At 33.2% G+C, this 27,741-nt stretch overlaps 1 protein-coding gene across 1 annotated transcript in view; it reads right to left on the minus strand.

Moving 5' to 3' along the window:
* LOC148615261 (uncharacterized) overlaps positions 1 to 14,364 on the minus strand; it is a 63,025-nt gene extending 48,661 nt beyond the window's left edge. The window contains exon 1 of the mRNA XM_088590012.1: positions 14,091 to 14,364. Within this exon, the coding sequence (XP_088446138.1) occupies positions 14,091 to 14,156 (66 nt within the window). The 5' untranslated portion in view covers positions 14,157 to 14,364. The remainder of the gene's footprint in view (positions 1 to 14,090) is intronic.
* Between the last annotated feature and the right edge of the window lie 13,377 nt (positions 14,365 to 27,741).

Genomic DNA, 27,741 nt, shown 5'->3' on the forward strand with positions numbered 1-27,741 from the left:
CTCGGACTCCACTAAAAACTGGGAGCATGGACCAGGTGCACCGGTAGGGTAAGCGTCCTCTGCTTTTCTAGAAACACCCGCCGAGTTGCTCATAAAAAGTCAAGTCCGGGGTAGACAAACGAGGAAAGGAAATCTATGACCCGTTGAATAAATCAGTTTTCATGGTGCAGATGGATACACTATAACGATCCACGAGTTCATGATGACAACCATAAAACTTCTGTAGTGATGACTTCAAATTTGTAGCAACATGACCCTGTTCCAGAAGCCTATTTGTTAGAGTTCTAGCGCGAAACAAAAAGTTGTGATATGAACACTCCATACACAGGTGCCGAAGGGATGTTGGCAAAGATGAAAGGAAAGTTGAAAATTCTGAATGACAGTTACTTTGCAGACTTTTTGTATCGCCCTAGACTTCGTACATTAAGGCTTCAGGGGCGGGGTTATGATTGAGGTCACCACTAAGTTTTATGGTCGTCATCATGAACTCGTGGATCGTTACGGTGTATCATTTGCACCATAAAAACTAATTTGTTCAATGTGTCATGGTTTTCTTTTCCTCTTTCGTTTACCACGCACTTTACTTTTTATGAGTAACTCGGCGGGAGTTGAAGAGAGCAGAGGAAACTTACCCTGCCGGTGCACCTGGTCAATGCTCCCAGTTTTAGTGGCGACCGAGTTGTCCATTTACTTGTGTTACTTTGCATGTATTGTTTTGGTTATTTTATGTTCTTTGCTGAGTGTGTCTGTTTTCCATGTCTGGTGTTTGTCCCTGGATTACATTGCTTCGGTTTCCGCCAGAGTCTTGATTTTCTTGATTACTCTTCAATTTTACAGACGATTATTACTGATAGTTGAGAACGCCCTCCTATCTTACGCTTAATTTCGTTAAAAATCATACACTGGTCAACCCTTGTGAGATGTGAATGACATTTATTCATTTCTCAACGGGTCCAATAATATTAATGCTTATATGTAATGGGGAATCCTATAATGTATTATACGCACATTATCTGGTTCAACTGTTTGTCTGATTGTTTGCAAAACTTACAGTATTATATAAAACTAAAGGCTCCTTTTACTCAATCAAAGTTTTCCATCAAAATATGTGTTAAAGCTTTCGTTGACAAAGTTGTTTTACCGTGTAAACCTACATAAAAAACTTTGACAAAAAATCTTTAATGAACTTTGACAAGCTGTGATGGAATAGAACTCCATTCTATATTTGATTGACCTCGACAGATTTTGATGGAGTTTTTGGAGTGACAAAACAAAATATTTTCCTGTCTATATGACAGATTTTAATTTCTAAACTTTGATCGTGTAAACAGACCACTTTGTCCAATCATTTCATAAAAAAACTTTGGAAAAAAATATGAAAACTTTGATCGTGTAAATTGGCCCCTATATGAAAGCACGAGTATATAGGATACCAATAACATAAGATATATGTTAAAATCAGCCTTAATCTTTTACGACAAACAAACTGACATCTAAGAAGATCACGTTAGTAAATCTTACTTGTAAATGATTGATGAGACAATTAAAAAAAACGATTAAAGCTTACCCCGGATGTCTAAGATAACCTTATCTTGCACTCGTTCAGGTGTTGGATACTTAATATTTATATACATAAATCTTAGCTGCTGAATAATATACGAATAGAAATAAAGGCTGTCAAAACTTAATATATCAAAAAACTCAAAATAATTTTGATTTGACTGTTTACTGGTATACCAGTTAATTATGTTGATACTTATAAGCCCATGTAGGTTTGGGTGTCAAAAGAATAGGCCTGCAGCAGTGCTAACCTTATCGTTAAAGGCGACCAAATAACTCTCAGAAGCATGGCCAAGGAAAGGGCGCTCTACTCATAGAACAACAGGGTTGTGTGCCCAAGGTGGTTGAAATTGGTATCCCTGATATGCTCCATGCTGGGATCGTCATGCTATAATACGGAAAACTTTACCACCGTGGTGCACCATGTTTGGGGGAAATGCCACGTTCCTTGCACTCAAAAAGTCCCTGATATTGTATTCAATAGGATAAGGACCCTTGTCTTCGCCACAGGAGGCTAAATTGCCTGACCCTGCCCACTTTTTTAAATTTCCAGTGGTGATCGAAATTCGTCGGCCAGATTATCCCTGAGTCCCAACCCATTTTCTATTCATCATCATTTTAGTAAATTTCATTTTATCATCTATTACATGTTCATCGCCCAGATTTAGCTGAAGCGTTGCTGCTTAGGCGTTAAACACCATTAATCAATCAATCAAATATACTTACAAAGATCTAGTATTCTAATAACATTTTTGATCCTTTTTACATCTTCGACTGTTTTGTGAACTAATTAATGAAATCAATATTACTAGCTTTGTTTGATTGATATTTAGCGGGAATTCATCTTTATTAAAAAAAACAATGAACATTTCACAAACTCTACATTTAAGCAATTGTATATATCTGTAGAAGGATCAAAAGAGCAACAACTACACATGACAACATACCTACATTGTATTTCAGTCGATTTTGATATACATTATTTATTTCAAAATGTCAGATAATATCGCATATATACTGCTTCAAACAGTTTCGGAGTAAAATTATTTGGGGCTATATATTTGGAACGTTTTGTAAGATTTTTGGCGCATGTTTCTTAATCGGGTTAAGTGTTACATACATATTTTTTCATTTAGTCCATATAATAGATTTGAAATGAATATCTATACAGATGCAATGATTTCGATGTATTATACGTTCAACCACCGAATTAAGTATGTAAATTTTGAAGTTATCGAAAATGTGAGTAAGATATACTGGAGTAGTTTGAAACATACACCTTTTTTGTTTGTATTTTTGTGGATAACGGGATAAGAATTTGTATAGTGAAGCACAAAAATCAACCAGCAAATGACTGACTTTCATCCAAATAAAAACAGAAAACTTTTCAGAGGTCACCTTAAGATTATCAAGGGTTTAAACAAAACTTCAAGAAAGGTCTGAAAGGCCTGATATTAAAATTAATAAATTCACGGTAAAAAAAAAAACGATGAAAATTCATAACTTAAAGTAGAGAGAAATATTTCCACACAAAGGCACATTAATGACTAGCATTTCCTGACTGTAGACAGGATCAAGAAATCTATCGTTGGGGTTAATTAAGTTTTATTGGGCCATCCTCCTTTTATGTAGGGTTTAAAATCAACAGAACAATCAACAAACATCCAATTCCCTCTATGGAATACCTACACATAAAACACATAGACAGATAAAATATACATATTGAAATAATGCCCACAGTTTCTGAAACCAGCTAAGAACGTGTTAAAGAGTTACTAAACCATCAAACATATAGATCGGTCACTATAATGCCAGCAGACTGGGTTTTGAGTAAACATTTAATCGGTAAAAATTGCCATACTATACATCAACTTAGGTTTTACAACGAAATGCAATCGGGGTAATATATCTCTGTCTGAGAAAAAATATTTCAAAGAATTGACGTTTTGAAAATTGTGTATTTAACGGAAAGCAAAAACACATCTTTAGCTTTAATTTAGAAGTCAACAGATTAAAAACCAAAAGCTTTGGTTTCTATGGAGCAACTAGCCTAAGGCGTTGTTCTTGATTTAAAGTTATCCATTTGGTTTTTCAGCTCTAAAAACCGTCTCATATGTTTGCAGGGATTTTAAACCAACAATAGTCCAGATATTATTGAGAAACATTTTGTTTCTGACATAAAATTTATAGGATTAATTTTCATGAAATCACCAACATATAGTCTTTACCGTTTGTACAACTGATGTTTTTACTAGTTTTGCATAGTGATAATTTTTCACCTGCCTGTTTATGATGCAATATACCGAAAACAAATTCGACCATAACAGAAGCGGGAGGTTTAGCGTGCTATTTAACATGGTTTAAGTTACCATGCAAATACCAAGTCAAGACGATGTTGGTCGGTCAGTGAAAACAACTGCAATGGTTCTGACTCCAATGGAAGTGGTTTGTTAAACCAGATTAATAGTGCACTAACCGCTTTCATTACGTTAATGTATTCCAATAAAACCAATAGAAAAAATGGCGTCGTTCGAAAGTAAGATCATGACATAACAGTTAACGTTTTGATGAGGATTTTAAAAGCAGCTGTTTGCACAAATCATTGAGTATGTCTTTATTATGTGATCATATATTAGACAATGTGAAGTGGTTCTGTGTAAAATGTTCCTGTCATTAATCCACACATATGTCAGTCATAATTAAGCTTAAATGTTCAACAAGCTGAAGCAGATATTTACTGACAGAAAACATATCCAGTGGTCTTCCACGAACAACACGTGTAAATTTGAAATCGATATTGTCCAATGTAACATGCTAATACAATATGTACTCTCAATTTACTAAGTTCTTACAAGAATGTGTGTATGTTTTGTTTTTAAAAAAAATCAACGAATACTTAAAACAAATCAAATAAATGAAGAAAACAAAAACAAATTGTTTTTCATTTAAAGCATATTTATACTTCAAATACAAATACAAAAACTAACAAATACAACATTGAACATGCTCATTAAATCAATAACAAGATATAAAATATTGAATTATTCCACGGATTTGTTTATTGTTAGTAAGTTTTAAAATTAGCCTCAGGGCGTTAAAGATTCAATGAGAATGTTTATAACTGTACTTAAACTTCGAGAATTCTAGATATTATGTAATTGATAAACTACACGATTCGTCACTTAGTACCGTTCAAGCTTTCAAGGTTAAATCATCAAAGTTCTATTGTCTAAGTCCAATTATCATAAATGTTACCAGTACAGGGATGGAATCCGACTATCAATGCATGCACAAAAGGCATTAAAACGTAACATTTCGTGACTGAAATTTGCTTAAAGAACTTTGATATTGTTCCCATGAAATTCTTCCTCATGTTTTATGAACAATCAAAGATTCCTTTAATTAATATGCTCGTCTGAAAAAAAAAAGATACGTTCCTACATTTCAGACATATTTGCTTATTTGAATTTAAACAAATGCAAATCCATCGCTGTTATTGGGAGGCAAGGTTAGTTCAATAAGAACACAAAAATACAAACAAACAAACCAGGTATGGCAATACTGGCTGAAGCAGATAAGCAGCAACGTTCTGTATTGTGTCCCGTTTTGAGTTCACCAGTATATGATGCATGTTATTTGATTTCTTCTGACTGATTCTTTAAAATCATATTAGATAAACGTTACGTAATTAATTGGAATTGTCACTTGGTGAAATATTCAGAAAATAGAAAGTGCATTTTCGAGAAAAAAAGGTAATGTCATAATATTTCATTAAAAAACGTAGTGATATGTCAACTTCGTGCTAAACATAATATCAATGTTGATGTTGAGTACATATATCAGGGATTGTAGAGTAAGTGAACTACAGACACCTATGGCTCACAAATAGCCGTTTATATTCGATAAAAAATATATTAACTCAACGTCTTCCGACAATTGACAAGTGCGGTTGTTCACTTCAATAAAAAAAATAATTCACTTTAGAAAAAAAACATGTATTTATTTGAATTTGTTCTTCAAATTATAGCCTCTTATTCATAGATATCATTTTACTTTAGTGCGCCTAATTTGATAAGCCGTCAAAACGAAGCTTCCTATTTGGTCACGGAATTCTGAACATAAAGTCTTATCAATATTCTTGATTACATGTATTATTAAACGTTTAAATAACATTTAAAGGTCTCTTGATGTTTGTGCAATCAAGCTAGATAAAACTGGGTTGTTTGAGGATACCTTTTGGTCGTACGTATATTCATTTAAAAGTTTTTGTGTTTTTTTTTTTGTTTTTTGTTTCATCTTCTTCGTGTCTGCTTAGTGTTCTTTGTATGATCAATTGAAAACAATATTTTTTTCATTTCATATTAACATACTTTCTACAATGATTAAACAAAACATTGGAATACTGTTTTACATTCTTTTTCACTCTTTCAACTGTAAATAAGGTAAAAAACATAATTACCGAACTCGGTAGAGAGTTAGATAGTTAACAACCGCATTACTGACACAGATTAGTATAGCCCCCCGCTGCACATTGTAAAGTCCCTACCATGTATTAGTTACGTACAAAAACACAAGAATCCCTTCAAATTCCGTTTCATTTCAAAGTGTATTACAACAACAATTTCTGTCCTTTTAACAAGTGCTCTCATATATGAATATAATGGTGTTAAGTATTTTGAAGTGTGAAAAACTCGCTGGAAGATTTTGGATAAACTACATGGTTCGGATAAACCCGTAAAAAGTGTGGACAGTTATGATTTCTCCATACATTACACTTTCAAATTATCATATTAACAAAAATGTTCTTAACTTATCAAATGGTGTTACGATAAAACAGATAAAAATATATTTACTGTTATAAATAATGTCATTTTTCTCTCACCAACAAGTCAAATATACAAATAGTATTTACTAGACCTGTGTTGATATGATTAACGGTGGATACAAATTGTGCCCTTTTTAATAGCAGATTTATTTCTGTATTGTTGTGAATCGCAGTTTATGTCCAAACTTCATAAAGACCCTTCAAACTCTGATTTGAAAAACAAATTTACTTATCGCTACCTTGATATTATTTGCGCTGAATAACCCTGATTTTTTCAAATGAACTACTTAAATTTCCTCTTAGGATTGGACTTTTTTTTATTAAAGCTAGTAAGACAAGTTTTGATACTCCTTATCTGGATTTGAATGTCTCCATTTCACATGGTAAAATAAAAATAAAATTTTCGACAAAAGGGACGATTTCACGTTTCCAGTTGTGGATGACTATCTTTGGCAATCACACTACATCTCCTATTTTATATCATTATCACAAGTCTAGAGACATATTGTGTAAGAATGGTCAAGGGAACGAAGATTCTAGCAAAAATCAAAACAATGCAATACAGGGACAAAGACCAGACATAGAAAACAGACAAATACAACTAAGAACATAAATTAACCAAAATAATACATAAAAAGTTTAAAACTGGGAGTATGGGCCAGGTGTACCGGTAGGGTAGGCGCCCTGTGCTTTTCTACGCCGCCAAGTTGCTCATACAAGTTAAGTGTGGGGTAAATGGAAGAGGAAATAAAAACTATGACACATTGAATAAATCAGTTGTCATGGTGAATATGGATACAACGTTTCGAACGACGAGTTCATGATGACGACCATTAAACGTTTGTACTGATTACTAGAACTAGAAAAGTAAAAACAAATAAACTAAAATAATGAAAAAACACTAAGTTCCTGCACTGGTACGGTCATTTCAAATGGAAATAAGAATTAAACCTAGATTTATTGCTGGCCAATCAACCCACTCCCATAATGGCCATTATAGTTCCGGTATAAATTTATGTTAGAGTTATATAGAGCTGATATAGAGGTATGTTTTTCTTCGCATAGTGACAAAAGGTACAATCTGCATGAAGCTTCTAAAGATATAAAGATATACAAATGTCAATATCTTTAAATCAAAAGCTTGGTGAATGGCATTTTATGACTAAATAGATAAGGAGGTAGGGCTTTCTTTTTCCTGTGAAATGTTATTACTGGAAAATGGTTTTAATTATCAAGACTTGATTTTAAATACACATGACTTGATATCTTCATTCAAATATGTTCCAACTAGTACTACTTTGTTATGTCCTATGTTTCACATGAAGCAAATTCTATGCTTTACTTTATTTTATTTTATGTACAGGTCGTATTACATGCTATCCTCTGAAACCATTTTGTCTCGGTGACTTATTGAAAATAAACCAATTCATAGACATTTACAACAACTGTCAAGTATGAATCCATTACTTTGTTTAATGGAAATGATAACGAGATCAATAGCCTTTCTGTACCCCATAAACGAGTATTTATGTACGAAAGGGAATTTCATTATTTAGAACTTACGTATTATCTTTAAACAATCATAATTTCGAGGATTTGATACTTCGCATCTACCCAAAAGAACTTGAGATAAAGGATACTACAGACACTGTGAAGTCAGCCTCATATCTTGACCTACACTTAGAAATCGATGGTAAAGGAAAACTATTGACCAAACTTTACGATAAACGTGATGACTTTTCATTCAGAATTGTCAACTTTCCGTTCTTCTGTGGAAACATCCCTTCAGCACCTGCGAATGGAGTGTTCATATCACAACTCATACGTTATTCCAGAGCTTGCCGAAACTACGCAGACTTTTTGTATCGCGTTAGAACTCTAACAAATAGGCTTCTGGAGCAGGGTTATGTTGCTACAAGATTGAAGTCATCACTACAGAAGTTTTATGGTCGTTATCATGAACTCGTGGATCGTTATGGTGTATTCATCAGCACCATGAGAACTGATTTATTCAACGGGTCATAGTTCTCCTTCCCTCGTTTGTTTACCCCGGACTTGACTTTTTATGAGCAACTCGGCGGGTGTTTCTAGAAAAGCAGAGGACGCTTACCCTACCGGTGCACCTGGTCCATGCTCCCAGTTTTTAGTGGAGTCCGAGTTGCTCATTTACTTTTGTTACTTTGTATGTATGATTTTAGTTACTATATGTTCTTTGTTGTGTATGTCTGTTTTCCATGTCTGGTCTTTGTCCCTGGATTACATTCTTTTGATAACCGCTATAATCTTGGTTCCCTTGATTACTCTTACAAATTCGATTGTTGTAGTTAAACATTCATGTCATAATTCTGTATTTAAAAATACTTCTTACATTGGAAAATTCAATCATCAAAATATTTATACAATGTACGCAATTTTTTCCTTTCAGAAATGTCATATTTGATATCAAGAAATAACTATTTTTTATGTAGGTTTGAAAGGTTTTGACATGTGATCTATCCACGACGTTATCTGCAATTTCTATCAAGATGAATAAAATAAACTCAGATTCTAAATGTTGTAAAGGCCTTTTTGATTTTGTTTCACAGTTGTTTGTATCTTATTGTCAAAGGGTAGTTATTTGTTAATTTTATACATCAAATAATCTTCTTTTTTCAACAAACTGGAGCTTCGACGAACAGCAAGACTGCTGTGTGCCTGAAATCAAAGTTTAAATGGCTAACCCTACCGAGATATCTGCTTTGTACACGGCATTTTGCATTTTCTTTAAATCAATTTTGTACATTTAAATGTTGCATGTACAAACAATTGCACTATATGTGCCGAAGTCCAACATATTTTGCGAATTAAAGTTATAGGGGTCATAATAATTGCCCACCAATCACAAAAAATATAAACTTGGTTATATCATAAGAACTTTCAAATTTGCTATGACGTGTTTATAATGATATTGGGAAAATAGATGTTTTGTGGTTTCACTTCATTGTTATCGCAAAACAATAGTATCACTTTTATAAGTCATACTGTGTTTAGACAAAATTATTGAAAAAAAAAACAATTTGCTGTCTATTGTACATTTTTACACTTACACCCAGAAATCTATGCCCACACCAAAAAAAAAGTAGTTTCTTGGTGTGAACACCATTTTTAACAAAGAACGATTAAAAAGCACAAATTTTGTCTATATTTCGGTTAATTTCAAACAATTGTGTTGCAATTTAATTCATGAATGATCTTTTCGCAGTTGTTATGCATTCAAGTCTCTAAATTTACAATGAACACTTTCAATGTCAAATGATATATTTTAGACATATCCAGGGTCAATAAAAGCCCTAAATATAAGTTTTCATTTTAGTCATTTCTAGAACTCTTTTAACAGTTGCTTTATTACTCGACAGTGGTAATTGTACAAAACATTGGATGACTCGAAAAGGGTATGAAATATACCTTTATAATCTGATGATTTTCCAATGCCTTGAACAATTTCATGGCAGGTGTGCGCATGTATAGCCGCACACCCTGTATACTGAAATTTACATTTTTAAATGATACAGTTTTGTCAATGCCTTGTATAGATTTTGTCATGGAGTGCAGATTACATGCCAATCAGGTTTGTGACGATTTTCCTTTGTGTATTTGTTGTACAATTATTTCAATTCATTGGGTTCAAATTTGAAAAAAAACACATTCAATTGAATGTATGGCTCCTTGAATATATCAAAACATAATCGAAAATAATAAAATGACTATGATCAACAGCAAACATTGATTGAACGGCTGTTTTTCTTTTTCTTTTCTTTTTTTGGCATCTAAAAAAAACATAGAAAGTAAACACTTATTTATTTGAGTGTGAGAATCAAATGTCCTAATATGTCTAGTTGTAGTTGTTAATATATGTGTTTTACTTTTTGTCAAATCTTATAGATTTTTAAGCTGTAAAATACTTTGAAAGCGATAAAGTTTGCGATATATAAACACGCAGGAGGCAGATAATTCAATTAAAGTGTTTTACTACCTTATGAAAACATATTTGTTAAATCTTGTCAACTGTGCATGATTATAAAGACTTCTTTGATAAAACCTGTAAACTCTGAATGATTATAAAACGTATTTGTTAAAACTTGTCAACTGTACATGATTATAAAAACGTATTTGTTAAAACTTGTCAACTGTACATGATTTTAAAAAAGTATTTGTTAAAACTTGTCAACTGTGTATAATTATAAGAGTAATCAGGGGACCCAATATTCTAGCGACAATCAAAAGAATATAATCCAGGGATAAAGACCAGACATGAAAAACAGACAAACACAACTAAGAGCATAAATTAACCAAAATAATACATACAAAGGAACAGAAGTAAATGAGCAACTCCCACTCCACTAAAAACTAGGATTATGAACCTATGAACCAGGTGCACCGATAGGGTAAGCGTCCTCTGCTTTTCTAGAAACACCCGCCGAGTTGCTCATAAAAAGTCAAAACCAAGGGAGACGAAAGGGAAAGAAAACTATGACACGTCGAACAAATCAGTTTTCATGGTGCAGATGGATACTCCATAACGATCAATGAGTTCATGATGACGATCATAAAAGGTCTGTAGTGATGACTTCAATCTTGTAGCAACATATACCTGTTAGAGAAACCTAATTGTAAGAAGTCTAGCGCGATACAAAAGGTATGCGGCAAGCACTGGCATAACGTATGAGTTGTGATATGAAAACTCCATTTACAGGTGCTGAAGGGATGTTGCCACAAATGAAAGGATAGTTGACAGTTCTGAATAAAAAGTCATTACGTTTGGTCAATAGTTTTCCTTCATCATCGATCTAAGTGTAGGTTAATATATAAGGCTGACTTCACAGTGTCTGTAGTATCCTTTATTCCAACTTCTTTAGGGTAGATCCGATGTATCAAATCACCGAAACTAGGATTGTTTAACAATAATACGTCATCTTTATAGCGGAAACTGAGATTTAATGATCTAGCTAAATGAACTTCTTTCTTTCGGATCAGATCAGCTATAAAGTTAGCCTCATAAGATTGAAGGAATAGGTCCTCAAGTAGAGGAGCACAATTTGTTCTCATTGGAATGCTGAACGTTTGTTGAAGTGCGTCCACCACCCTAAACAAGTTTGTTGTTGATAAAAAAATCAAGCATTTTGAAAACATCTTCTTCTGTTTATTTGGAAGATGATTTGGAATTATTTTTTACTAAGTATGAGGAATCTCTACCAAGCACTATACATTTGTATCTAGGTGTACCATCTTTTTGGAGAAACAACGATGTTTTTAAGTCGGGATTTTAACTGAGTGTGGGGAATAGAAGTGTGCAGTATTGAAAAATCATAGGTTATAATACTATTATATTCAAATAATAATAGTGAATTGAGGGTCTCCAAAAGATCTTTCGAATTTTTCTGGATCTACATTGAATTAGAACTACTACCGTAGTAACAAGTATTTTGATAGGACTGCAGACAATCTTTGACAGATGTGAGTATTATAGTTGAAAGTTTTGAAAGAGGTTTGGTGGTACATTTTGCAGATCCAGCCATGTAGCTTGTGTGTATGGATTCTTGTGGAGTTTAGGAATCCAATACATAGACGGTAAATCACAATTACCGTTTTTGGTAGAGAGACTAAAAGAGGATAGCACAGATTTATGGTTATCCACTATCTTTTCCTTGGAGAGTGTATTAGTAGTATAGGTCTTATCACTGCAAATATTTTCTACGTCTCCCTCTGATAATAAACATTGGATGAAATACGGTTTGCAGGCAAAACAATGTTGTTTTGGGTTTTGTCTGCCGGTACGATAACATAGTCATTTACAGTAGTCATTGTTTTTGCTACATCGAGGTCTTTGAAAAGTAATGTAGCATTGGCACTCATTGATCTATTTGAAAATTTCATTCGTTTCAAAATAAAAGACCTCACAGGTTTTACCCACCCTGACAGAGAATCAGTGTCTTATTGTTCTCGTTTTATCCATTTTCTTGCGTAGTCTTCCACGGCATCCATAAGAACTTAAACATTGTAATTCCAATTTATGGATGGTGGTTCACGGTACTTGGGACCTTTAGAAAGGACTATACGCAGAGATACGTTTTCAATTATGCTTAAATCTCCCGTGATAATGTGACCGGAAAGAATATTTGAATGGAGAGTTTATGTAAGAACAGTCAGGGGGTTTAGCCTTTAAGTCCTCAATCTTGAAGTTCTGCCATAGCCTTTATTAATTGAAAATTGTGGATGCAATAGGTGAAGTATATAAATATGGAATTTATCCTTGATATATGGGGTAATTTCGTTGGTTACGTTTTTGTGTTGGATGATGTTAGCCAAATCAATTGCATCTATACCTTTGTTGACAAACAATAATGGAAGAAATGATCGTTTTTCTTCATCTTGACCTTTTACACAAACTGGTTTGAAGAGTCTGTGGAAACCAATATCCAAAATGATGGCAACAAGTCTGTATAATGGTGCGGTAGGTTCAGAAACAGGAGTGTCAAGACTTGTTTTGTAAAGGGAGTGTAGATTGAAAGGTATAGAATAGAGTTTAGTTCAAATATGATGAAGTCCAAGAGGTTTTTGTATGAAAGGAAGGAGACCGTCTATGGCGACAACATTAAAATTAGGTGACGTATAGTGGCGTTGACCATGACTCCTTATTCGTCTTGGATTTTTGTCAAATAAATACATTCACATTTATGCTATGGTTATATTGGTTTGAAAAGTTTCCTATACTTTTGGTGTTGTCATTGCATCCGTACAGTATTGCAGTACCTAGTCTGTGTATCCAGTATTCTTTTCTTTCCCTACGAAAGGTTTTACTTAAGACGGGACTGTTCGTGGGGTGGTAATTTTTTTTTTCAAGAATACGAACTTTCATAGAGAGGATTGAATAATCTTGTTGATTAAAATGTTGATAAGATGTCGGGAATTTAGTGGTATTAATTCCCGAACGATGCCGCACATTCGTATGTTTAATCGTTCTTGTGTTTTACCGACATATACCAGACCTCATAAGGTTCATTCTAATCCATAAATTAAGTTAGTTGATTTGTATTTGTAAGTGTTACAACTTGTCAAGTGCATGATTATGAAAACGTATTTGTTAAAACTCGTCAACTGTGCATGATCATAAATGCTTATATAAATACTTGGCTTCTTGGAACACATAAACTAATGAATCTTCCCGGTCTTCATTTTTTGACGTCAATTTGAAAAAAAATAAGCAAACGGAAAACTGACAACAAACTGATAATCATTAATCAACCAAATTGGTTGAAGAGGATGATCTTCGTAGAACTATTTTTTCACTCAAGTTCTTTATTGAAATATTTCGACTATCAAACACACAAAGCTAAAATCGAATAATCAAATAATGAAGCTTCTAATCTGTTGCAAGAAAAAAAATATATACAAATTTATGGATTAAAATACATAGCAATGCAAGATATTGCCATTGGTTATACGGACTTTCCTTTTAAACTATTACTTTTTACTACTGCCTTGATTCTATCAGTTCGATAATATTGTTATTTCCCCTTCATAGAGACATTGACGTTTTACATGCATCTTATCATCAGTACGCCAAGACAGTAGTTTCATGAAACGAAGTCTAGAGTTACATTTTAAAACATTATCAAATGCTAAAGATAACTTTGCAATATATATGATCATAGAAGACCATGCTTACCTGAGACTGTGCGATGTCAGATAAATATAGTACATAAATAATCCAAATTACGATACTCCTCATCATACTCCAAGTTAAATAATTTCAATACTACTTCAATAAAATTTGAAAACATTAAATCTTCAATAATGCACTACATGAGACTATCAAGTAGCAAAAGACTTTTATATTGAATCAACTAAAACCATTCGAATAATTGGAGTTGAATTCCATCTGAAATCCTCTGAGATTTGTATTCAGTATATACGAATCGATATCAAATCTGCAATTAAGTCATTCACAATAAGATGCTCCTAAGTTAACTTTCCCAGTCTATGTCGTAGACTTTGCCTTCATTAGATATGCTGCAATCAAAAAGAGCAATATATCAATTAATTGGAGTTCTATGTAATTTTACCGTGGTATAAAACAAGTGTTGTATGGAAACCGTGTACAAAGACACAGAGCTGTTGGAGAAAATTTTCATCTTGCACATGCTTCTTCATTATTTCTTTTAATGAAACTGAGTCCTAGTGTTGCATAATCGTCGTGAATAAAATCTTAACAATCTCTTACTTGTACTTGACAAACATGCTAACAATATATAGTAAAAATGTATTGTTTAAATGTTTAAGAGATGCTTTCAAGCAACAAAATAAAAGCATATACAAGCGGACTACAATAAAAGTTCAGATATAGAGGAAAGTCACATTTATGTTATGATTTTTTTTCTTGTCTTCTTTGTTTTGTTGAAATCCATTTCAAGGAATGTTGTGACATTTTAGAAAGATTTATCAAGGGAACCAAGGTTATAGCGGTTATCAAAAGAATGCAATCCAGGGACAAAGACTAGATATGGAAAACAGACATACACAACAAAGAACATAACGTAACTAAAATCATACATTCAAAATAACAAAAGTAAATGAGCAACTCGGACTCCACTAAAACTGGGAGCATAGGCCAGGTGCACCGGTAGGGTAAGCGTCTGCTTTTCTAGTGACCCGCCGAGTTGCTCATAAAAAGTCAAGTCCGGGTAGACAAACGAGGAAAGGAAAAACTATGACCCGTTTAATAAATCGGTTTTCATGGTGCAGATGGATACACCATAACGAGTTCATGATGACGACCATAAACCTTCTGTAGTGATGAATTCAATCTTGTAGCAACATAGATCATAGAATAAGTGTAAAATCCGATATTTGTTAAAGTTTGAATATGTTGACGTCATTTTCGTGTTCAGTACATACACTAATTTTTATAAGCATAATCATAATTAAGTACGTTACGCAGTACCATGGCTATATATCAACGTGGGTTTGTAACTTGATATTTATGTCTGTAATAGTTCCGATCACGACTTAATTGAACTCGTTTATTCTAACATAAATACAAGTCTGCAATTAAGTTATAAATAAAGGACATAAAGGTTAAATGAACTCTTTATTCTAATAAAAAGAATACAATGTTATTAACTGCATCACAACGAAAAAGAACCTCTGCAATAAATTTTAAAGAGTAGTTCGTATCAATTTCGGATACAGATGTAAGAAATAAATATGAACAAATCCATTTTATTGCAAAGTAAAGTAAGAAAAACACACGTAGCTATCAAATTTGTTTTTATTGTAAATGTATTCAAGTCGAGGTGCTTACAAAAAGTATGTTAAAACAGGTGGGAAATTAGTAAAATGGTAAAGTTCTATGCATCATACACGAAATCACATATATGTTCGTTTCGCACATTTCAAAAGTTCAGCTATGAATTCTATATTGTGGGTAATACTAGACAAATACATGAAAATTGCTGTATTTCGTTACAGTGTATCCATCTGCACCATGAAAACTAATTTGTTCAATATGTCATAGTTTTCCTTTCCTCTTTCGTCTACCCCGGACTTGACTTTTTATGAGAAACTCGGTGGGTGTTTCTACAAAAGCAGAAGACGTTGAATAAATCAGTTTTCATGGTGCTGATGGATACACCATAACGATCCACGAGTTCATGATGACGACCATAAAACTTCTGTAGTGATGACTTCAATCTTGTAGCAACATTACCCTATTCCAGAAGCCTATTTGTTAGAGTTCTAGCGGGATACAAAAAGTCTGCGTAGTTTCGACAAGCTCTGGAATAACGTATTTGTGATATGAACACTCCATACGCAGGAGCCGAAGGGATGTTGCCACAGATGAAAGGAAGGTTAACAATTTTGAATGAAAAGTCATCACGTTTGTCATAAAGTATGGTCAATAGTTTTCCTTTACCATCGATTTCTTAGTGTAGGTCAAGATATGAGGCTGACTTCACAGGGTCTGTAGTAAAAAGGGACTTTACACAATGCAGTATAAAACTTTTTATCGTCGTTATAGAAAATTTTGAAATTCTGACTAGTGCAAATTAGGCATATCTCTGGTACTTTAAAAGGTGGTGTTTACAGAAAATACGTACGACTTTAGGTAATTACCTTCTAGTTTGAAAGGTTTTTTTTATATTATTAGTTTCATAATTTATTTTCTTTTATTGTCATCTTTTTGCGTCGAAACCGCCATCTTGCTTTTTGATTTGTTGTTAACTGGCGACAGAGGTTATACCCTGTAATCATCCATACTTTTGAAGATTCAAACTAATGACAAGTTATTGATGATGTCTAGCAAAAAAAAAATTTTTTTAAATACCATAAATTGAATTTTTGTATTAAATCTTCATGTTACTCAATTGGTATGCAGAAACATACACTATATTCATGTTCTCAATATCAAATAAACAAGTTAGATGAATAGTTATGTTCAACTCTACCTTGGATCAAAATATCACTGAAACTGTACATTAAATATTTGACATTTGCCTGAGGTTTTAGTTTATGTATCTTCATGCCTTTAAAATATCATCTTTCCTGAATTACTTCGATCAAAATGCCTGATGTTGTCAAGCAATCATCTTTTTACAGCGTTGTCAATTTTGGACATTTGGTACCCAGCCGTGTTTGTATTTTATCATCAAATCTTTGTTATCAGTCTCATTTGACGTGTAACGACAGTGAAATTAAATTTATCAAACTGGAACGAATGCATCTGTCATACTCAATGGAATTGAGTTGACATATATGTAATTATAATTCCAGGAACATAGTGAAAGCATTTTAATTCTGAATGAAAATGCTTGAAAGTCAATTCCGTTTTGGCGATAGCTATATTTTAACTGTATGAAAAGATAGAAGCAAAGTTTGTACTATGAGATAATCAAGACCTGAATGATTCATATTGTGATAGGACACCTGGAAATTTTAGCCTGTGGCAATTACATAGTAGGTAGGAATAGAATTACATCTGCATCATCAATCGTCAAATATCGTGACCTTTTTGTACTATTAAAGAACCATTTTCTGTCTGTCTTGTGTTTTATTAAGAAAACCACTGATCCAATTAAAACACAATGTTATACGTTTTTACACTATGTGTCATATTTTCGTAAATAAAACACATCCTACTGTTAGTGGTGCTTATCCTCTATATATTAACGCTGCGTTGCCCAAACACAGCGTCAGTATGTTTTATGTCTTATGTGATCCCACATTATCCAAATGAGCCAGTTTTCTTTTGCAACTATTTTTGCCATTAGAGACGAATAGCAGTTTGATTAGGCTGAAAATCATTGATTTGAAATCCATTGGTAATAAACCTTATCAAATTTGTATTCAGCAGTGCATATATCGCTACAGATTAAAAGAAGTCATTTAGTTAATATAGCTGTTATTTGGGGCATGTAACAGGTGTTTTGTAGTTTCCTAGAACACAACATAATGCTGTGGTGAGCATAGAGTGTCAATTTCGGTATACATATCCTATAATTTGTGTGTGAGTAATATTTTCTGAAAACTGATTTGTTCAACGTGTCATATATTTCCTTTCCTTTTTCGTCTGACCCGGACTTTTTATGAGCAATTCGGCGGGTGTTTTCTAGAAAATCAGAGCACATGCTCACCCTACCGGTGCTCTTCGGAGTTCCCCATTTACTTTTGTTACTTTTTAAGTATTATTTTAGTTACTTTATGTTCTTTGTTGTCTTTGTCTGTATTCCATGCCTGGTCTTTGTCCCTGGATTACATTCGTTTGATTTCCGCTAAAATTGTGGTTCCCTTGATTACTCTTAACAGATTATTACATGTTGCTTTCAGAAAACTGCAATTCATATAAATGACAGTTGAAGTTTCTCAACTAATGCTAGTTGTATGTCAAACATGCTGACAACTAAACAAAACCTATTCAAACTGTAGACTCAACTAAAGTATATGTTTTAAGCTGTCATGAAATATACAGGTATATATTATTGTTTTTGTCTGCAAAACCTTTTACATCCAATGTTTATTATCAGAGGCATACGTAGCAGCGATAAGATCTATACTGCTACCACACTCTCCAAAGAAGAGATTGTGGAAAACCATAAATTTGTGATATCCTCTTTTGGTCTCTCTACCAAGGACGATGATTGTGATTTACCGTCTATGTACTGGATTCCTAAACTCCACAAGAATCTATTCAAACAACGTTTCATAGCTGGATCTGCAAAATGTACCATCAAACCTCTTTCAAAACTTTTAACTTCTATACTCACAACTGTCAAAGAGGTTCCCTAGTCCTACCACAATACTTGTTACTCCCGTAGTGGTATTAATTCAATGTGGATCCTAAAATATTCGAAAGATCTTTTGGAGACAATCAGTTCAAGACTATTATCTGAATATAATAGCATTAAAACCTATGATTTTTCAACACTGTATACTTCTATTCCCCATACTCAGTTAAAATCCCGACTTAAAAACATTATGCATCGTTGTTTTTTTCCAAAAAAGATGGTACACCGAGATACAAATATATAGTTCTTGGTAGAGATTCCTCATACTTTGTGAAAAATAATTCCAAATCATCTTCCAAATATACAGAGGAAGATGTTTACAAAATGTTGGAATTTTTAATCGACAACTGTGGACGTGTTTTTCAACAAACGGTCGGCATTCAAATGGGAAAAAATTGTGCACCTTTACTTGCTGGTCATTTCCTTCAATATTATGAGGCTAGCTAGATCCTTTAATCTCAGTTTCCGCTATATAGATGACGTATTATCTTTAAACAATCCTAATTTCAGGGATTTGATACACTGTGAGGTCAGCCTCATATCTTGACCTATACTTAGAAATCGATGGTAAAGGAAAACTATTGACCAAACTTTACGACAAACGTGATGACTTTTCATTCAAAATTGTCAACTTTCCTTTCATCTGTGGCAACATCCCTTCAGCACCTGCGTATGGAGTGTTCATATCGTTTGTCTACCCCGGACTTGACTTTTTATGAGCAACTCGGCGGGTGTTTCTAGAAAAGCGGAGGACGCTTACCCTACCGGTGCACCTGGTCCATGCTCCCAGTTTTTAGTGGAGTCTGAATTGCTCAATTGCTTTTGTTACTTTGTATGTATGATTTTAGTTACTATATGTTCTTTGTTGTGTATGTCTGTTTTCCATGTCTGGTCTTTGTCCCTGGATTATATTCTTTTGATTACAGCTATAACCTTGGTTGCTTTGATTACTTTTTCACTTAAAATTCTTTAAAGATTGGCTTGATCAAATATTTTGTAAAAACAATGGTCGTACGCGTGTTGTTTACAGCGTAACAACAAGAAAAAGAAAATATATAAACTGTTAACGGAGTAACGATTTTGAAAATGAGAATCGATTGCTTTCAAGCTTAATGTCGAAAGCAAGCTATGTCTAAATGTTTTTGAATTCCCTTGAATGACTTTTGATGGCAATTATAGATTAAGAAAGTCATTACGGAAATGTCGTTCGTGCTATTTGGCATTATATGCTGCATTTATTCCTCGTCCCTTATATACCGTTAGGCGACATACCGTTCATTTAATATAAAACATAAAGGATTCTTTATTCAAAATTTAATTTCAAATTCCTGTAAAAAATATCAATAATTACTTCTTCCTTTATTCTCTTTTTCTTTTCGAATTCTGCTATAGAATAATTAGAATTAAATAAAAGAGGTGTGCAAAGAATGTACTCTACACAGTTCAAAGAAAATTACCATAAATACAATTAAATAAATAAAATAACCTCTAAAGGAAGTTAACAGCTACAATTAGACTAATAATTCATAATGCATAGTGCTGATAGCTTATTTTACATGTCTGGCAAGTAGACTCTAAAAAAACTAAACAAGTGCTACTTTATCCTAAACCTTAATCTATTAAAAGCGGAATATATATCAAAAACTTGTGTTTGACATTAAATTCCTGCGTTATAAGCCATAACTTACTCTCAATACTTTTCACCTTGAGGAGCCTATTGCAACACCACAAAGACTATGTCTAACGTAAAGACCAACAGATTGACTACACATATGCTAGATATAATAAACTTAAGCAAATTATGATACGTAAATTCAACTTATACAATACTTGTTTTATAACTGATGTTGAGTTTATTATGATTCAGACAATGCTTTCAAAACAACACTTAAATATTTAAAATATCAGCATTTTTGACTTGATAGGTGAAAACACACACTTGTAACCTTTAGCATTGTCATTCTTTAGATATCATATGACCATCCTAACATTCCAATAAATCAACGGTTTCCTTAGAGACGTTATTGCCATTCTTCAATTCTACTTCAGTGATCTTTTAATACATTGATGATTCGAACACGAACCTGTTTATGATTAATCAAACAATATCAAACTGTCTTTTGGTGTGCAGATCTAATCTGTATTTTTTATTTATAACGTTACCGGAAACCGTGTTTATAGAAAGTGACAAACGTCTAGTCTGCAAGTAATACACTGTGGTAGAAAGAGAAATCAAGGGAACCAAGATTCTTGCAAAAATCAAAAGAATATAAAGGCCAGACATGGAAACAGACAAACACAACAGGGATCATAAAATGACCTAAATAATACATACAATGTAATAAAAGCATGAACCAGGTGCACCGGTAGGTTAAGCGTCCTTCGGTTTTCTAGAAACACCCACCGAGTTGTTCATAAAAAGTCAAATGCAGGGTAGACAAAAGAGGAAAAGAAAACTATAACCCGTTGAACGAATTAGTTTCCATCGTGCACACCGTAACGAGCACATGTTGACGACCATAAAACGTCTGTAGTGATGAATTCAATCTTGTAGGAACATAACCCTGTTCTAGCGAGATACAAAAATTCTGCGTAGTTACCGCAAGCTCTGGCATAATGAATGATTTGTGATATAAACATTCCATACGCAGGTTCTGAAGGGATGTTGCCACAGATGAAAGGAGAAACGGAATGAAAAGTATGATATGCCGTACACAATGTTTTTATAAAATGTTAAAAATAATGCAAAACAATTTCTAAGACAGTGACATGTTGATGTAGATGTCAAAGTTCAATTATTAAATTCGTATTGATAACCACTATGACGATGTCTTCCTCTGTTTTATGACCACATTTGACGAGAAAAAGCATGTGTTTCCATTTATGGTACAATAAGGCATTGTTTATTCAAACATTTTATGTCCAAATAAATATATAATATTCGGTCTAAGTTATAGTTACCTTAAAAACAAACAACCATCGATAGTAGTATATTAACTAGCTGAACAGGGAATCAGATGTGTCATCATCAATATTGTCTGCGTAGTTAGTCCATTATCTATCTGTAATATCTGCCTGTTGTAACAATGAAAATACTGTAATAATGCTTGCACAGTGCATTTTTCTTAGTATATATCAGACATATAAAATGTCGCTTAGATATCTAAATTGAAGCCTGTCGTCAAAGTAAGAAAATAGAATTCAATAAAATTGATAAAAATAACCATATAAACATCATACAGAATATATCGTGAAAAGATAAACGAAAATTGATACATATCGTATTAATTAAGTTTTTAATTTTTGTGCTTTTGAACAATAAAGTGACCAAAAAGACAATATCTTAAAATACAATGAATTATCCTTTAAAATAATACATAAGATCACATTTCGTTAATTTAGTTATTTTAGAAAGTTTTCCAAACTGCATGTCAAATTGCAGGTACATGTATAAAGCGATGCCAGAAGAATTGACTTACTTATAACAACGTTTATGGAATCTTTAAACCAATTAATGATTTGTAGTGAATATCGATGCATGATAGTGTTAGACTATGAAAATTACATGAAATAAGTGCATATTTGCACGAAAGAATACAAAAGGTTCATTTCTAAAGCATTTTATAAGAGAAATCAAGAGAATGTAATCCAGGGACAAATATCAGACATGAAAAACATAAATACACATCAAAGAACATAAAATAACCAAAATAATGCATACGAAGTAATAAAAGTATATGAACAAATTGGATTCCACTAAAAACTGGGAGCATGGACCAGGTGCATCGGTAGGGTAAGTATCCTCTGCTTTTTCTAGAAACACCTGCGGTATTGCTCGTAAAAAGAGGAAACTATAACACGTTTCATGGTGCGTGCTAATGGACACACCGTAACGATCCACGAGTTCATGACGACCATAAAACTTCTGTAGTGATGACTTCAATCTTATAGCAACATCACCTTGTTCAAGAAGCCTTATTGTTAGAGTTCTAGCGCGGTACAAAAAATCTGCATACTACGGCGAGCTCTGGAATAACATGAGTTGTGATATGAAAACTCCATTGGCAGGTGCTGAAGGGATGTTGCCACAGACGAAAGGAAATACAATACGGAATGAAAAGTTATTTCGATTGATGTATACTTTGGTCAATAGTTTTCCTTTACCATCAATCTCCAAGGGAAGGTTAAGAAAGTAGCCTGACTTCATAGTGTCTGCAGTATCCTTTATCTCAAGTTCTTATGGGCAGATGCGTTGTATAAAATCCCCAATCCGTGGATTGTTTAACTGCAATACGTCATTTTTATAGTGAAAACTGAGATCAGAGGATCTGGCCTTTGGAATAGATCAGCTATAAAGTCAGCATCATTAGAGTGAAAGGGAATAGGTCATTGAGTAGAGGATTACAATTTGTTCCCATTGTCAAGGATGAAATGAAAAACCCTGTGCTATTTGTGAATAGCTTTATATTACTTGGAGTATCGTTGTTGTAGCTTTTATAGTATCAGCTTCATTTCATTTGTATAGCATTATTATTTATTTATGTAGAAGTATACAAGACTAATAATAATTTTTCAAATCATGAAACTTTTTGGAAAAAGCATCACTTCTAACTTAAAAGAATAATCTATGAATCCATCCAGGGCAAAATGTAACCTAATTTTCAAATAACGATTATAGTGCAGTGCGTCACCAATAGTTTGCTTGCATCTTCATTGATCACAGAGGAACACTAACTAAATCAGATCAGAATCTTTATAAAGTGGTTACTTAATTTATAGCATGATCTTTACATCAATCTGATTGAATATTAAAGGAACTTTGCACTGAAACAATTGTGTAAAAGTGCAGGAGGTCTAAGGGGAAACAAGTTCGTCCTCAAAAATTCATCAGAAAATATATTATATCCTTACGTTTATTCAAATGTAATTGTTGGTTTACTTTAAACTTTACACATATATTTTGCAATTCACTGAACTGAAAGTTTAATCATATATGTTGAAGGTACGCAGTTTGACACAATACGAAAAAGGGAAGGTTATACGACAAAATAGCTACAGTTTTTACCAAATTTTAAACCTGAAATCAGGTATAGTAATCTACCTTTATTAGGAGTAATATTATTAGAATGAGATATCATCCATGCATACTTGAGAGGTTCATGTGCATATGATCGCCCATAAAGTGCGATCTAATGAAAGGAAAGCCAATGTCAACGCAAGTTTATTTGTAGATATGCATATGTTGCAGCCAGAACACATTTCCGTTCTGACTATCAAAGTTTGCATCGATCAGATGAAATGCTGTATTTTTTTTATTTTCAGCAATACGATCTTGTACATTTAGTATTTAATATTCTGTACCAATGTATTTACTTGAAAGCATTCATTCATTTTAACAAATATTGAACAAAAACTGAAGGCATGACAAAAAGTATTTATACAAGTTTATGAAATATTTCTTGAAGTAGTTTGATTTGAAATTATTGATCTCAGCAGCAATATTTAATCAATGAATATTTAATTCGGCCAGCTAGGCTATATAAAGATATAGCTTTCACTGGCCGGGTCATTCCTCCCCGTAGGATTAATCTAGGATTGTAACTCAGTACACGATGTATGGTAGTACGGGACAGTTCATTTTCTGAGATTTTGTATGAACTGTCCCGTACTACCATACATCGTGTACTGAGTTACAACCCTAGATTAATCCTACGAGGAAGAATGAACCGGCCAGCGAAAGCTAGGGAAGATATGTAAACGTATAGATATATACGTAGCGAATAGAGTCGTCACAGTCTGAGACGTTGTATAATATTGATTTGTTGTGACATGTATCATTAATTTGATTCTCTATCCTACATAATAACACCTAAAAATGAACTGTCCCGTACTACCATACATCCTGTACTAAGTTACAACCCTGATTAATCCTATGAGAAGGAATGACCCGGCCAGCGAAAGCTATATTTTTATATAGCCTAGCTGGCCGAGTGGTCTAGGGCGCTGGACTTTGTGCAGGCGGTGTTGCCATAGATGTCACAGTGGAACAAGTTCGAGTCCCGAGGAGGGAACGACCAAAAATTTGCATCGCAAATTTGACAGTTCTAACATCGTTGGGAATTTTTCAGACCTTTCTATACGTTTATTTATATTCCCTGTATCAATTTGATCCGATGGAGCAGTGTAGCAAATAGAGTCGTCACATTCTGAGGCGTTGTATAATTTTGATTTGTTGTGACATGCATCATTAATTTGATCCTCTATCCTACATATTAACATCTACATGAACTGTCCCGTACCACCATACATCGTGTACTAAGTTACAGCCCTAGATTAATCCTACGAGGAGGAATGACCCGGCCAGCGAAAGCTATATTTTTATATAGCCTAGCTGGCCGAGTGGTGTAGGGTGCTGGACTTTGCGCAGGCGGTGTTGCCATAGATGTCACAGGAGTACAAGTTCGAGTCCCGAGGAGGGAACGACCAAAAATTTGCATCGCAAATTTGACAGTTCGAACATCGTTGGGAATTTTTCAGACCTCTCTATACGTTAATTTATCTTCCCTGTATCAATTTGATCCGATGGAGCAGTGTAGCAAATAGAGTCGTCACATTCTGAGGCGTTGTATATATATATATACACATATATATATTTGTGTTTCGATTAAGTTAGCTTTAGCTGCTTTTTACATAAATTAGTTTTTACTTCAGTTTTGGTGTTTCCATGAGTGAAGCAAAAAGTTAATACTAGTTGTAAATGCATCATATTTTATCAAAGCCATTATTAATGTCGTGAGTTCGATCCCCAGACATTGCATCTCCGCCAAGGACGCATTATCAAAGGGGATATAGTGGTAAAATGTCAGAATAATGTGTCCCAGCAGGGTGGTACGCCTACCTTCAATAAGCAAGCTCAATAAAGATCCAGTTCAGCGTGTCGTTCTTGTACATAGCAAGGATTTTTTTTTTTTGGTTTGGTCAATCGTTCTCGTCTAGAAATTCTAAAATATATTAAATAACTGCAATAGGAGGGTAAACCATAACCAATCAATCAATAATCATTGTGGTGCTTCAGCTTCAGTTTGATTATTTGTCTTAAATTCATTAATACATTCGAAAAATAATTAAAATTTTAAATAAGCCAGTCATATACAATGTTCTAATCCCTTAAAATTACAGCGTAAATTTTAAATCATAAATGTTAGTGTCTCTCAAATGAACATTTAAATGTTTCTGAAGCAAATGAATATAGTATTATTCCTGAACATATTACAAATCCGTGAGTACTAGATTGATTCATTTTGCTGTGTCGTTCTCTAGCAATGGATCAAAGAAGAAATAGATGCTTCTTTGCTTTTGTAAATAAAATTATCGCTTCGGTATCATAAAAAAACGACACACGTAAATAAAGATGTAAATAATACGCCTTTAATCAAGTATGACATTTTGCACATCTTGTAACGCTAAATCGAATACAAAATTAGAACTAAAATAAGGACGACGTTTTATAAATGTTTAATTAGTCTGGCTGGTCGATTCTATTTTTAAAACAAGATATTATAAAAATAAATAATTGAAATGTAGAAATGCATTTAAGGATCTTCTGAAGTGACTCACTTGATATTTTACTATCCAAGTCAATGCTATCATACACATTGTCTAAAATATAAGTCTTGTCATCCTTCTCAAGCCACCAATATAGTATAAATATTGCTTTACAATTTGCAAAAATAACATTCCTGAATGATGCACTGCATGGAAGTCTCCAATAGCATAGTCACAAAGACTTTTATATTGAATCAACTAAAACCGCTCAAATAATTAGAGTTGAATTCCATTTGAACTCCTCTGAGATTTGTATATACGAATCGATATCAAATCTGCAATTAAGTCATTCACAATGAGATCTTCCTTAATAAATTTTTCCTGTCTCACCCGTAAACTATATATTGTTGAATAAGGTATAGAAACTATATATTATTCCACTAAGTAATTAGCTGAGTTGTGTTATTTTTTATGATCAGATTATCCTTTGGAGTTTCTTTATTTAAATTTGGCTTTAATGTGAAATGACTTTACCAGTCCTTGTAGCGGAGGGTTTTAAGACAAGTAGAGGACGGTCATCCTACAGATGTACCTGGTCCATACGCCAGTTATTAGCAACTCAATAGTAAATAATCGTAGCTAACCTCAAAGTATAGACATATAATTAAAGAGATAAGAAACTTTTTATTTAGCTAGTTTATCGATAAAATTATCACGCGGTGCAGAACGAGTTCCTTGACCTTTCCACTTATTTATTAAACCACGTTTTTTCCCTATTGATGAAATGATCTGCAATTAATAGTAGCAGACGCTCAGAGGACGTAAAAATATGAATCTGAAAATTTAATTTTGAATTATTTTCATGTTCGTAAAAATTGGCGGTATATAACTTGTTTTCAATAATTCTATTTTTTTTATTTTTATTTATTTATTTATTTATTTATTTATTGTTTTAATAGAAAGAAAAATGGTGTAAGAACACGAAGCTAAGATATCGTCAAATGGTAAACTGAAGGTCAATATTTGCAATACTTTTTTTAGTTATGATCATTTAAAGTCAAGTTGCCATTGTCGCTTAAGTTAGTACGAGATCTTGTTTCCCGTGTTAATGCGAGATTTCAGCCATTGCAGTGAACGGTTAATTGAATCAAAAGCACTGTCATACCAATACTAATACTGAATTGTTTTGAATTGAAAATACGACAAATCGGTTACATACTAAAGAAAATGTTTGTCGGTTTTTGAAGTGTTTTGACAATGTTCGTTACGAACCTTCAGTTCAATTCTAGAGATCATTTTCTTTCAGCAATACATTAAAAAAAAAGAACCATCATTGTATTCTTCACATGTAATACAGCACTAAATATAATGTAATGCACTAGAAAATACTTTAAAGTTTCATGAACTTAATAATTCATCACACTAGGTTAAAAATTATGATTTTTATCCACTGTTTGGTTTTTACATGAATTCTCTTAAAATCCAATTTAT

Source organism: Perna viridis, chromosome 6, assembly GCF_037379345.1.
Source record: "Perna viridis isolate PV_CMFRI_1.1 ecotype Kerala chromosome 6, ASM3737934v1, whole genome shotgun sequence".
NCBI lineage: Eukaryota > Metazoa > Mollusca > Bivalvia > Mytilida > Mytilidae > Perna > Perna viridis.